At 43.7% G+C, this 14,439-nt stretch overlaps 2 protein-coding genes across 5 annotated transcripts in view; both read right to left on the reverse strand.

The window, feature by feature from the left end:
- Positions 1–453: 453 nt before the first annotated feature.
- dusp7 (dual specificity phosphatase 7) lies at positions 454–10,015 on the reverse strand. The gene is made up of 3 exons (XM_039656251.2): positions 9,495–10,015; positions 5,806–6,234; positions 454–876 (listed from the first exon to the last, which is right to left on the reverse strand). The coding sequence occupies exons 1-3, from the start codon at positions 9,883–9,885 to the stop codon at positions 569–571; spliced, it is 1,128 nt and encodes a 375-aa protein (XP_039512185.1). The 5' UTR covers positions 9,886–10,015; the 3' UTR covers positions 454–568.
- Positions 10,016–11,498: 1,483 nt separating this feature from the next.
- The window catches only part of poc1a (POC1 centriolar protein A), a 39,511-nt gene continuing 36,570 nt past the window's right edge, over positions 11,499–14,439 (reverse strand). For all 4 annotated transcript variants that reach the window (XM_039656143.2, XM_089125071.1, XM_089125070.1 and 1 more), the window contains exon 11: positions 11,499–11,945. In XM_039656143.2, the coding sequence (XP_039512077.2) occupies positions 11,838–11,945 (108 nt within the window). In that variant the 3' untranslated portion in view covers positions 11,499–11,837. The remainder of the gene's footprint in view (positions 11,946–14,439) is intronic.

A 14,439-nucleotide genomic window follows, 5' to 3' on the forward strand; every position in this document is an offset into this window, starting at 1 on the left:
GGCCTCGTAGAGTCGTGTCTCACACACAAACGCGGTTTAATGAACAATGAGCTTTAAGTGTGTGTCGTCCTCGTCGCAGCCTAGGACTGGCAGGAACGCTCTGTGTGTGTGTGTGTGTGTGTGTGTGTTGGAGTACCGCTTTTAAGTGCCAAGAAGTGAAAGGCTTCACCACTGTGCAAAACGCATTAGGTCATTGCAAATGTAGAGCGAGGGAAATAAAGAGGGGGATGTGTGTTTGTGTCGGTTCTGTCACGACTTTCAACAACGTCTGCGAGGGAATATACAGAGATGTGGAAACTGAGTGTATTGTGCACCTCTATTGAAGCCACTTGGGTCTGAGCTTGGAGAAAGATCACCAATACATCCCCGTCCGGGCAGAAAACAGGAACCCCAGCCGGCAGGACGCCAGGCTTCGGGCCCAGAGGCCGAGCACGTCCACTTCCTCCCGCTAGCGTTAAACAACAGTCTGTTCCATAAAGGCAAGAAGAGCTGCACTGAGACCCGCCGGAGCGGAGTGTGCCGACCCCGGCTCTAAACTCATCCGCCGACCCGCGGCCCCCCCGCCGGCTCATGTGGACTCCAGCGGGTCCAGCTGGAACAGGTTGTGATTGGTCGGCGTGGTGAAGAACAGCTGGTCATTGGTCGATCGGTTGTCACACGGGCTGTTGAGGCCCAGCGTCCTCTCGAAGTCCAGGAGCTGCCCCATGAAGTTGAAGTTGGGCGAGATGTTGGACTTCTTGCGCTTGACGAAGTCGTAGGCGTCGTTGAGCGACAGGTTGAGCTTCTGCATGAGATACGCCACCGTGACGGTCACCGAGCGGCTGATGCCCGCCAGGCAGTGCACCAGGATCCCACACTTTTTGGAACGAGCTTCATCTGAGGAGCAGAAGAACAAAGAGTGAGCCGTGAGCGCAGGACGAGCACAACGGAAGCACACACACACACACACACACACACACACACACACACTACATCTATCCATCACTCTCTTTCTCTCTCTCTCTCTCTCTCTCACACACACACACACACACAAACAAACACACACACACTAAATCTACCCATCACTCTCTCACACTCACACACACACACTAAATCTACCCATCACTCTCTCTCTCTCTCTCTCTCACACACACACACACACACTACATCTATCCATCACTCTCTTTCTCTCTCTCTCTCTCTCACACACACACACACACACACAAACAAACACAAACAACCACAAACACACACACACACACACACACACTAAATCTACCCATCACTCTCTCACACTCACACACACACACACACACACACACACACAAACACACACCCACTACATCTATCCATCACTCTCTTTCTCTCTCTCTCTCTCTCTCTCTCTCTCACACACACACACACACACACACAAACAAACACAAACACACATACACACACACTAAATCTACCCATCACTCTCTTTCTCTCACTCACACACACACACAAACCATCTCACACTCACACACACACTCTGAATCTCTATTTGCCATCATTCCCTGCTGTTCTTTCATCAACATATATCAGATATTGTCTAATATTGGCCAGCACATTGATCTGACATCGCTTAGCTTTTATCTAAATCATCATCACTAACACACACACGAGTGTCTCGCTAGCCTGTTAACCTGCCATCTGTGATTGTCGTGTCTCTCTCTCTCTCTCTCTCTCAGTCAGACGGTGAGTAATGTCGTCTCCTCGATGTGCTGAGTCCGGCAGAACGCTGGCTAACCCAGACCATTACATTACTCTAAACCTAGAATACTGTCTAACGCCAAGGGCTGCTCTGTCAAGTCTTCAGCGTCGGTTAGGAACCTGCGTGTGTGTGTGTGTGTGTGTGTGTGTGTGTGTGTGCTCTTTGATAGCAAATCTTTCATCTGAAAGTCATGTGTCTAGTATCTGTAGAACCACATTTTTCCATCTTAAAAATATATCTAAATTACACCATATTTAGATATTACGCCACATGTATATTACGGGGCAAATCGAGTCGGGGGAAATGCACACCCAGTAGCCAGTGTGTGATGTCACTTCCTGTGAAGCCATATGCTCTCATTGACGAATGCGGGACAGTTAGTTGATGCGTTCATGACATCAAGGCTAGATGACTGTAATGCTCTACTGGGTGGTTGTCCTGCGCGCTTAATAAACAAACTCCAGCTCGTCCAAAACGCAGCCGGTCCAGTTCTTATCAGAACCAGGAAGTATGACCATATTAGCCCGCTTCTGTCATTGGCTGCCTATTAAATATCGTAAACATTTTAAAATATTGCTGATTACTCATAAAGCACTGAATGGTTTATCTCCAGTACTTGAGCGAGCTCTTAACGCATTATAGTCCTTCACGACTATCGCGATCTCTAAACTCCGGCCAGTTGATAATACCGAGAACATCAGGATATGGATCCAGCGTATGCGATCATATTACTCCAGCTGTGGAGTCCTTACACTCGCTCCAGATTATGATGCTGACATATAAAGCATTGGATGGCCGGCCGGCTCATTTTTATTTATCTGAATTGTTAATTTCGTATTCCCCAAATCAGAGGCTTGGATCTTCACAATCCCGTTGGTTGTTGCTCACACACTGTATGGGTGACGGGCTTTCTCTTCGTGTGCTCCTGTCCTACAGACTCTCGGCCTCCTGACCTTGCAGAACCAGGACGTTTTTAAAGGCGGACTTAAGACATAGATTTTTTTAATCAGCTAACACTGTCCGGGAAGCAGACACACTCTGTCAGTTCAAAGTTAAACTAAACACACATCTCTTTGGCCTAGCACACACACACACACACACCATAGACTTCTAACTGAACCGAATGCAGAACATCTGTGAAGAAGCCTGAAGACAAACGCCGGGACACAGTTAAAAACAGCACAACCGTGTCTCCAGCTGGACTATCGTTCAGATAAAAGTGACAAAAACCCCCATGATCCTGCGTGACCACACTTTTACAACATCTCATTGGTTCGCGTGCATCATGTGACTTTACATCATGTCATCACACAATGAGGTTTGATGTTCTGGAGGTGTGGCCGTGATTACACACGAGTTCGGTAATTTGAGCGTGAAAGTCATCAGATAAAGTGCTCGTATCTCTTCAGAACCACTAGAGTTGTCCAGGTACTTTGTTCAGGTCGCTCGAAACGTTCACGCCACGGACCGGAACCGAACAGACAAACAGTCGTACAGGACATACTAGTTCTGCAGAAGAGCGCGCGCGGGTTTGAGGACATGAACGATCCCTTAAAGGGACGGGCCTGATGAGTGTCTGCGGACACCGAGCCAGAGCAATCCTGTGGGAAGACCAGACACTCGTTTGGGAAATAATTCGCTTTTTTTATGGAATGAGAAATAAAACTCAGTTTCAGTGAGAGATATTGGAGAAATCAGTGCAGAAATAAACATAATCAAATAAATAAATACATTCAAATAAGAAAAAGAGTGAATAAACACATGCAACAAGTACTAAAATTAAATATTTTCAATATTTTGACATTATTAGTAGGATTTTTTTTCACAGTATAGATTGGGTCTGTATACCAGGGTTATTATCGTTAACTAAAACTACTAAAACACTTCTGCTAATTGAAATAAAGCTGAATAAAGTTCAAATGAAAATGAGAAATGTTGCCACTGCCATAAGCTGAAATATGTTTAAGTTGAGGCACTAAAATTATTAGCCAGATTTAAAAAAAACTAACACTGAAATAAAAATAATTAAACCTAAAACTAATAGAAAATATTATTATTATTATTAATAATCATTTGTAAAAATTAAACTAAAATTAACATGAAAACTATATATATATATATAGCTCATTCAAAACATGAGGGATACTGTGAAAAAAACGTAAAACACTGAAATTGTTTGTCTGTTTGTTTGTTTATTTATTTATTTGTCTGTCATCTCTCGCGCGAGTCAGATTTTTGTGGATCTGAAATGAAGTGAGGTCACTTCCTGCAGAACCACTGGAAGGTTTTAAGCTTCGACTGCTTCACTAAATCAGTGTGTAAAACACAACACACCGCTGACCTCTTTAGCTTATGCTGCCTTTCTTCTAAACAGGAAGTTTCTTTCAGCAGGACTTCCTGATCTTCGCAGGCTCATGGAGAGCATGTTTACACAGCTAAAGTGAAAGTGTTCAAACGGAGCAACAGCACAACAGGATGTCGTGAATCGTGAGTTTAGTGCACGAGTTTAACCTTCGCTTCCAACACAAACATATTTACATTTCATGATTATTTCACCCGATCATAAATCTTCTGTCATCACGTTCTCATCCTCAAGCTGAACATCAGATCTGTGTGAGTGAACAGTCCCTGTTAACACGCCTGTCAAATCAACGATCGTATAAAAGCGGCCGAAACAAGCTCGACAGGTTCCAGTTCGAGGCGTGTGAATGTGACAAATGTGAATCGGAAACAATTCCAATACCCGAGGTGTAGAAGCGTTCACAGCCAATCAGAATCAAGCTTGCTCATTTAATGCGGCAGATGACTGCAGCGCTTGTAATAAAGAGAGCGATATCGTGCGCTGGTGTGACGCTTTATATTTGCTGTTCTGGGTGTGAACAAGCCTTAAAGCTGTACAGTTCAGAATTACAATAAAAATAAAAAAGAAACACTTAAAGTCATGCTCAAATTAGAGCTGCTCAGGGAAGAGCGCTTCAGGCCTTCCTTTACATCTTTAAAGCAGAAGAGCACACTCTCACACAGCACTGGACGGAAGTTCAGAGTCTTTGTCATGCAGATAACCTCAGTCTAGATGTTTTAGGAAGTTACTAGAAAAGTGTCAAACCGCAGAACACACGTGTGGCTTCACCTGAAAACACCGACATCGAAACACAAGAGAAACTAGAACCGCTGAACATCCTCGTTCATCTGGAGTCAAGCTTTCAGCTCACTTTATAAACGGCTATGTTGAAGAGTTCTCCTTCCTGTCTCTCTCTCTCTCTGTGTGTGTGTTTCATGGTTCATCTGACCTGTCTGACATGGATCACGTCTGAATCCATCAGATCTTACTCTGCTCCAGTAATGTTGAGCTCTTACTTCACCCTCGGAAAGCTTGTCGAGCTCATTTGATTGAGAAAACCCTGATTATGCGTTATACAGACGTGTGTTCGTGCAAATGCATCAACCTGAACGGCTCACACATAAACCAATTGACACAGCTAGATTTATACCTTCTCTCACATGTAAAAACTCATTAACCTGCATTCTATGGCTTATTGAAGTGTGTGTGTGTCTGTGTGAGAAACGTGACAGGAAAGTGCCTTTACCGCGACTGAAGCGCATCCAGAGAGAGCCAGCGTTTCACGGCAGGAAATACAGCGCAAACTACGACCCAATATATGATGCACATGTGTTCTGAAAGAAGCGGTTCAGTCAAAATACTGCTTAATTATTCCAAATATCACAAATCTCTCATGAATGGACACATGAAGGACTAGGTTTTGGCGTATCCTGATTTATGGAGCATGTCTTGTCAGCGTGTGGTTCACACTTGCACTACCAGGTTGTTGGTTTGCCTGTACACCAGGTCGGCCAGTTCTCAGTGTGAATGTAAACGTGCTCGATGACCGTCTGGTTTACAGAGTCTGCTCTTCATGTAGAGCACAGGTGTGTGAATCTGACCCATCAAAGGGACTAATGAATTAAAGGAAAAGAGTGAGGGATTGTCCTAAACTTCACAAACACATCCTGAGGTCACAGCCAGTCTTCAGACACACGATGAAACTAATATCTGAAGGACATGAGCGTTAAACTTCTGAAAGGAAACTTACCTATGAAAGAAATGGCTTCAGGGAAAAACTGAGAAAGGTTTTGGCTCCAGTGATCCGAGATGGGAATCTGTTTGTACTTGAATTCCCCGTCGTGTTCGAACATGTTGGGCAGGTTGGGAGTCACGTTCAAGATGTACTTGATGTTGTACTTGCCCAGAACGTCCAAGTTGGTGGAGTCTTTGGCACAGCCCAGGTAGAGATACGGCAAGATCTGGACTGGGAACGCTGGCTGGTTACTGGGTATCGGGCTTCCCTCGGACTCTGTAGCGCTGCCCGGCTCGCGGTCCGACTCCCCGTCAGAACAGTCGGAGCTGATCCGGAGTCCACCCAGACCCAGAACGGAGGAGGGCGGAGAACTGCTGGGACACGAACAGTCCAAGCTTGTCTCGCAGTGCTCCGGGTACTCCGTCTGAAACTTGTTAAATCCTCCTAGAACAAGCCAGATAACACACGATTATCAGTCAGAGTGATAAATCGGCTATAACGGATCAGTCAGAGTGATAAATCAGCTATAACGGATCAGTCAGAGTGATAAATCGGCTATAACGGATCAGAGTGATAAATCGGCTATAACGGATCAGTCAGAGTTATAAATCGGCTATAACGGATCAGTCAGAGTAATAAATCGGCTATAACGGATCAGTCAGAGTGATAAATCGGCTATAACGGATCAGTCAGAGTAATAAATCGGCTATAACGGATCAGTCAGAGTAATAAATCAGCTATAACGGATCAGTCAGAGTGATAAATCAGCTATAACGGATCAGTCAGAGTGATAAATCAGCTATGACAGATCAGAGTGATAAATCAGCTATAACGGATCAGTCAGAGTTATAAATCGGCTATAACGGATCAGTCAGAGTGATAAATCAGCTATAACGGATCAGTCAGAGTGATAAATCAGCTATAACGGATCAGTCAGAGTGATAAATCAGCTATAACGGATCAGTCAGAGTGATAAATCGGCTATAACGGATCAGTCAGAGTAATAAATCAGCTATAACGGATCAGTCAGAGTGATAAATCAGCTATAACGGATCAGTCAGAGTGATAAATCAGCTATGACAGATCAGAGTGATAAATCAGCTATAACGGATCAGTCAGAGTTATAAATCGGCTATAACGGATCAGTCAGAGTGATAAATCAGCTATAACGGATCAGTCAGAGTGATAAATCAGCTATAACGGATCAGTCAGAGTGATAAATCAGCTATAACGGATCAGTCAGAGTGATAAATCGGCTATAACGGATCAGTCAGAGTGATAAATCGGCTATAACGGATCAGTCAGAGTGATAAATCGGCTATAACAGATCAGAGTGATAAATCGGCTATAACGGATCAGTCAGAGTGATAAATCGGCTATAACGGATCAGTCAGATTGATAAATCATCTATAACGGATCAGTCAGAGTAATAAATCGGCTATAACGGATCAGTCAGAGTAATAAATCAGCTAGAACGGATCAGTCAGAGTGATAAATCGGCTATAACGGATCAGTCAGAGTGATAAATCAGCTATAACGGATCAGAGTGATAAATCGGCTATAACGGATCAGTCAGAGTGATAAATCAGCTATAACGGATCAGAGTGATAAATCAGCTATAACGGATCAGAGTGATAAATCGGCTATAACGGATCAGTCAGAGTGATAAATTAGCTATAACGGATCAGTCAGAGTGATAAATCAGCTATAACGGATCAGTCAGAGTAATAAATCAGCTAGAACGGATCAGTCAGAGTGATAAATCGGCTATAACGGATCAGTCAGAGTGATAAATCGGCTATAACGGATCAGTCAGAGTGATAAATCAGCTATAACGGATCAGAGTGATAAATCAGCTATAACGGATCAGAGTGATAAATCGGCTATAACGGATCAGTCAGAGTGATAAATCAGCTATAACGGATTAGTCAGAGTGATAAATCGGCTATAACGGATCAGAGTGATAAATCGGCTATAACGGATCAGTCAGAGTGATAAATTAGCTACAACGGATCAGTCAGAGTGATAAATCAGCTATAACGGATCAGTCAGAGTGATAAATCAGCTATGACAGATCAGAGTGATAAATCGGCTATAACGGATCAGAGTGATAAATCAGCTATAACGGATCAGAGTGATAAATCAGCTATAACAGATCAGTCAGAGTAATAAATCAGCTATAACGGATCAGTCAGAGTAATAAATCAGCTATAACGGATCAGTCAGAGTGATAAATCAGCTATAACGGATCAGTCAGAGTGCTAAATCAGCTATGATGGATCAGAGTAATAAATCAGCTAGAACGGATCAGTAAGAGTTGTAAATCAGCTATAATGGATCAGAGTGATAAATCAGCTATAACAGATCAGACAGAGTGATAAATCTGAATAAATAAACACTCAAACAAGGGCAAGGTGTTCTAACGATCCATACAATGTTTATAAAATACAAATTTTAGTATACTAAAATAATAATATGTAAATAACTAATACTAACATAAGTCTTGTAATTACTAGTAATCCAAATAGCCACAAGCATCTAATATATTATGTGCTCCAATTGTTATTAGTTACAGCAAAAGTCACTAGACATGCTGAGTGACTAGTCATTATACAAAACACCAGTGAGATAAGAAGTGTTCCCAGTAAAGCTAATGGCTGGAGTGTAAATAGCTAAAGGGTTAGTTCACCCAAAAAAATGATCATTCTCTAATCCTTTACTCATTCTAAACCTCTATGACTAGTTTTTTTTTTTTTTGGTGACCATTGACTTCCACTTTATAGACCAAAAAGAAAAAAAAGCCTGAGACATTTTTCAAAACAACATCTTTTGTTATCCAGTCAGTCATTCGGGTTTGTAAATGAACTATTTATGTTTGAACTGCTCCTTTAATATCTACAGACCATCATTAAACTCAAATTGCAAAAAAATAACAATGGAATAGTACTTGGCAGTGACATAGACACTCGATGTGTATTTAGAAGGAATTAAAGGAATTAATACTAGTATATTAATAAGCACCAACGAAACTAGAGAAAAAGATACTATTTCCAATAAATAAATCCGAGTAAACAGATTAATATTCTAACGGATTGTGTTCAACTCTTGGTCACATGGTGAAGATCATGACTGACACTCGATGTGTATTTTGTGAATGGTGGCGAAACCGAGAATTACACAGTCAAACTCCATTTCCACGACAAAACGATCGACGTGTCCGTATATTTGCACAAAATATCGAATAGAACGTGTTTATTTATCAAAAAGAGTCGAACAGCGTCGTGATTCTGTCTTTTTGGCCGTTCATTCATAAATCGCTCGTTTTCCTTCAGAAAGACAACATGGCGGAGCCATTTTAGGCAATTAATTGAAAACATCTTTGTTTCTCTTTTTTAAGTGTTGTAGTCAAAACACACAGAGAAAGACAAAAAAGATAACGTACACATTAGCTATTTTAAGAGCAGTGAGTTTGTACAAAATGCCTGTCAGACATGAAAGATTTCACGAAGCGAGCGCGCGGATGTATTCGTCTAATGTAAACGAACTTTTTCTCCGTTTAAAAGCAGAAGAGCGCGGATTTCAGCGGAGGAGCGATTTAATCCATTTCTCTCTCTCTCACACACACACACACACACGCACGCACGCGCGAGCAGACAAAGCGTTTCGAGCTCTTGAAAGTTTTGAATGGCAAATAAACTCCTTGCCTTCCAGGTAATAGGCGTTGCACCCGTCGTCGCGGAGCTTGTGCATGAGGAGCCCGATCACGGAGCCCGAGGTGCCGCTCTCCGGCCAGTCCGCGGTCGCCTCGTCGTACAGAAGAACCGTGTCCGTCTTACAGCGCCGCACGAACTTCTCCTGGTCCTCGTTGTTGGGGATGATGGATCGGATGGGCAGGTTGCCCTTCTTCAGTCTCCTCAGCATGAGCCCCGGGATGGCCAGGTTGATGGCGGACTCGATGTGCGCGGACTCGAAGAGCTCGTGTGTGCGGCAGTCGAGCAGCAGAAGCGCCCCGCCGGACTCCAGCTCATCCTGAAGCCATTCCGCGCTCTTGCTCGACATCATCATGATCACGCCGCTCCAGAGAGAGTGTTTCATGGGGGAGAACGGGCGAGGCTGCTGTGTGCGACAGAACGGGGGGAACGCGGCAGGGCGATCCGTCAGACGCGGCTCATGATCGCGATCCCTCCGCTCGCCTGGATCTCTTCTTCTGATGGCTGTTTGACAGGCTGCATTAAAGCAGCGCGTCATCACGCGAGGGGGAGGAGTCTGTGCTGGAAGGTTTAAAGACGCAGCGCCTCTTGTTTTCCCTCGCAAAATAATGACGCCGTTAACTCTTTCCCCGCCCGCATTCTGGACTATTTTTGTCGATATATTTCTTTCAATATATAAAAAGAAAAAGCACAGAGCCTTTGCTTTCATTCATTCATTCTAACTTCATTCATTCTTTTTTTTTAACCAAAACAAAAATGTAATCTTTTTAGCTTTTAGTATGAATTTGTTAGCCTTAATGTAATGAATAAGCTGGTGTGTTTTAAAACATTGATAAAATTAGCATTTAGGAGATTGTGGGATTCAACTGGTCTGCACTATAGGCTTTATTTAATTTAGCTTTGAATTACATAATACAGTTTATTAACACTTCAAGACAACTTTAAGTTGTCGACAATTGGAAATTTACTTTAAAAACTACGGCATTTTCGTCTGACAGAGTAGGGAATTAACATCGCTGGATTTTAACTTGACGAACGGTGAGTACTGACGTCTTTGCGCGGTTAAACAACATTCCTTCTGATGTTCATTCATGTTTATCTGCTGCTGTAGATTACCAAGCAGGACAAGACGATCGGTTCACGGTGAACTGAGGCCCTGCAGACTAGATCTGTCAGACACATTAAAGAGACACAAAACACTATTTATTGTTTCAATTTTAAATGATCAAATTTGAAGGTTGAGACCGTTTCATATCAACAGTAACGTGCTCTGTCCTCTCCTAACCCTGTAACGTCCACGTTCTTCAGTTCTTAACCCGAGCCCTAGCCAGTTACCGTTTCAAATACTGTCCATCAGGCAGATGAAACTCGCACACACACTCGGATCAGGGAAAGGCCTCCAGATGCACACACACACACACACACACACACACACTGAACCAGCAGAGAGGGGTGTGTAATTAAAGGCCTGATTATCTGGAAGTGTGAGGCTTGGTCCCGTCCGGCACAGACTCGAGCCCCAGACAGGAAGGAAAAGAGTGTGTGTGTGTGTGTGTGTGTGTGTGTGCGCGTCCAACAGTGTTACGCTTTAGTGGGCCTGTTCACAGCTCGGCTGAACTAGATAGGAAAACATCCCAGCATACACACACTCATTCAGTCTGCAGACGGGTGATTTGGAAATTAATTATTTTGTTTCTTTTGACTGTTATTAATTGTTATTATTTTTTATTATTAATTATTTTGACTGTTTTGAGGAGTGAACGACATTTTTTTTAGATTAAACTACATTAAAACATAATGATGTTAATGAGCTCCACAGGCCCTGAAAGCCCGCCCCCAAGCTCATGCTATTGGCTGAGTCGTATTTACATGATTCAGGGAAATCAACCAATGAATGAATAGTCAGCACGGCCCTGACACTCCATAATAAACGTTACACATTAGCTGATACTATATTATACATTAATATATGAAAGAAGAACAGTAAGCAGCACCATACGTTAAAAACACATTTACTGGCATTTTAATGGACAAAATTAAAAATAATTGCTTAGTTACAGCGTGAAATGAGACAGTATGACTCAAAATAGCAAACATGAAGAAAACGAACGTTTGAACGTTCAGGACTAACATGCTGTTTGGCTAATGCTAATGCTAGTCAAGGAAGAACGCTTCATGTTTTGATTTCTTCTCAGATTTCAGGTTCAGTTTGTGGTTTTGAGGATGGATTACAGCAGAGCCGAGGCTTATTCCACACTCAGCACACACACACACACACACACACACACACACACTGCAGAACATCCTCCGGCCTGCAGAGATGGATCGTGACGGCTGTTATCGCTGTGGATCAGGGCGCTGCTCTGCGATCTGGCGCTGGTTCTGCACACACTCCTGCAGTTTGTCCTCGGTCAGAGTCAGACGCTGCTCCAGAATGGCCACCGTCTACAAAACAAGAGCAGGACCGCCATGAGATCCACTGAGTGAGTTATAACCAGTTATAATTCAATTCACATGATAACAGGTTTTTTTACGTTGAAAAAGCATAAGCTAGCGCTCAGTGGGGTGTAAGAGATGGTAATCTCCGTGATGTAGTGTGTGTGTGGAGAACTGGAGCGGTCCGAGCACGGATCCCTGAGGAACTCCTGACTCTGGATTCCTCCAACCAATTACCCAACATCCTTATGGATCCACATGGAGCAGTACGGTGCATCAGATACAAATCGACATGTATTATTAGGTTGCCCCATTATTGTGGCATCTCAGTCGACTGTCCTCCACATCTCAGTCAAATCACGCGTTCTCTTTTAAACCGGACATCGAGAAACCAGCAAACCCGTCAGCTTTCCATTCTGACTCTGAAATAAGCTTTTCACGCGATTCATGCGAACACAAGATTGTTATGCGTTTGGGGGTGTTTGTATATGATTGTATCTCTGAATGTATGTCTCGTTTATTAGCACTGCTTCTGTGCAACAGCGCCACCTACTGCCCGAGAGTGAAGTGCATTTCTGTTTCGTTTTACGCAGTGTTTTAAATCTTAAAGACGTATCTTTTCCACCTGTACACACGCAGGTGTTTGTCACCGCGGACACTCAGAATGAGCAGGTTTCACATGCGCTTTGAATTCTTGCACTAATTCATTATTCTGCAGGGTAGAAGTGCATGAAGGGAAAAGAGAAACACTGTGGATGTGTGTGAACAGTAAGATCAGGCCTGTACTGGGAGCCAGTATGGGAAACAGTGGAGGACAAACACACACATTGATGCACTGGTGTGGAGGCGCGGTGACATCATACTGTGGGGAAGCAGTGAGTGTGTGTGTGTGTGTGTGTGTGTTTCTGCAGATGGTTCCAATAAAGCAGGAGGAAACCTATAGTATGTTTCCACAGTACAATAATCTCTCGATGTCGAACGAGCTAGCAGAGTCAAGGTCATGTCACGACGAATCACATTTTCCTCATGCCTTGATAATGTTCTATACAAAGCTGAGAGCAAATCATAATAGTGGGTATTTATAATAAAGTCAAGGAGGCAGGTGGGATTAAAACATGTATATAGTAAAAAAAACATGCATCATTGTTTGAGAAGCAAATGTTTTAAAGTAGCTTCCCAATACTGAGATACGAGAACAGAAGTGAAGCAACAAAAAAATGCAGTAGAGCGAGAGAGAGAGGGAGAGACAGTGAGACTGGAGAGAGAGAGAGAGAGACTGGAGAGAGAGAGAGAGGGAAAGACAGTGAGACTGGAGAGAGAGAGAGAGAGAGAGAGAGAGAGAGAGACACGGAGACTGGAGAGAGAGAGAGAGAGAGAGAGAGACAGTGAGACTGGAGAGAGAGAGAGAGAGAGGGAAAGACAGTGAGACTGGAGAGAGAGAGAGAGAGAGAGAGAGACACGGAGACTGGAGAGAGAGAGAGAGAGAGACAGTGAGACTGGAGAGAGAGAGAGAGAGAGAGGGAAAGACAGTGAGACTGGAGAGAGAGAGAGAGAGAGAGAGACTGGAGCGTGGGAGGGAGTTATGATCCTCGTCACAGGAATGCATGAATGGCATCTATTCCGGCCCCCAGACAGATGTGCTGTTCTCCTCACACACAAACCCTGACTATGAGGAGGAGTACAAGGCTCTCGTTCCTGATCCAGAAACACCACATCCACTGTGTGTGTCGGAAGCAGACCAAGATGAGGAACGAGGAGAGTGTGTGAGTGAAGAACACACACATTAATGTGCTGAGAGGGCGGAGCTAAAGAGCCAGCATTCACAACAACACACGAGCGGCTCCTCAAAACCAACTCACGACAGAGACCAGCCACTAACAATATCACACACACTGTCACTATCACACACACACCATCACTCACACTATCACACACACACCATCACTCACACTATCACACACACACACCATCACTCACACTATCACACACACACCATCACTCACACTATCACACACACACACCATCACTCACACTATCACACACACACACCATCACTCACACTATCACACACACACCATCACTCACACTATCACACACACACCATCACTCACACTATCACACACACACCATCACTCACACTATCACACACACACCATCACTCACACTATCACACACACACCATCACTCACACTATCACACACACACCATCACTCACACTATCACACACACACACACCATCACTCACACTATCACACACACACCATCACTCACACTATCACACACACACCATCACTCACACTATCACACACACACACACCATCACTCACACTATCACACACACACCATCACTCACACTATCACACACACACCATCACTCACACTATCACACACACACACCATCACTCACACTATCACACACACACCATCACTCACACTATCACACACACACACCATCACTCACACTATCACACACACACCATCACTCACACTATCACACACACAC

The sequence above is a fragment of the Pimephales promelas genome, chromosome 21, assembly GCF_988280905.1.
Source record: "Pimephales promelas chromosome 21, fPimPro1.hap1.1, whole genome shotgun sequence".
Classification (NCBI taxonomy): domain Eukaryota; kingdom Metazoa; phylum Chordata; class Actinopteri; order Cypriniformes; family Leuciscidae; genus Pimephales; species Pimephales promelas.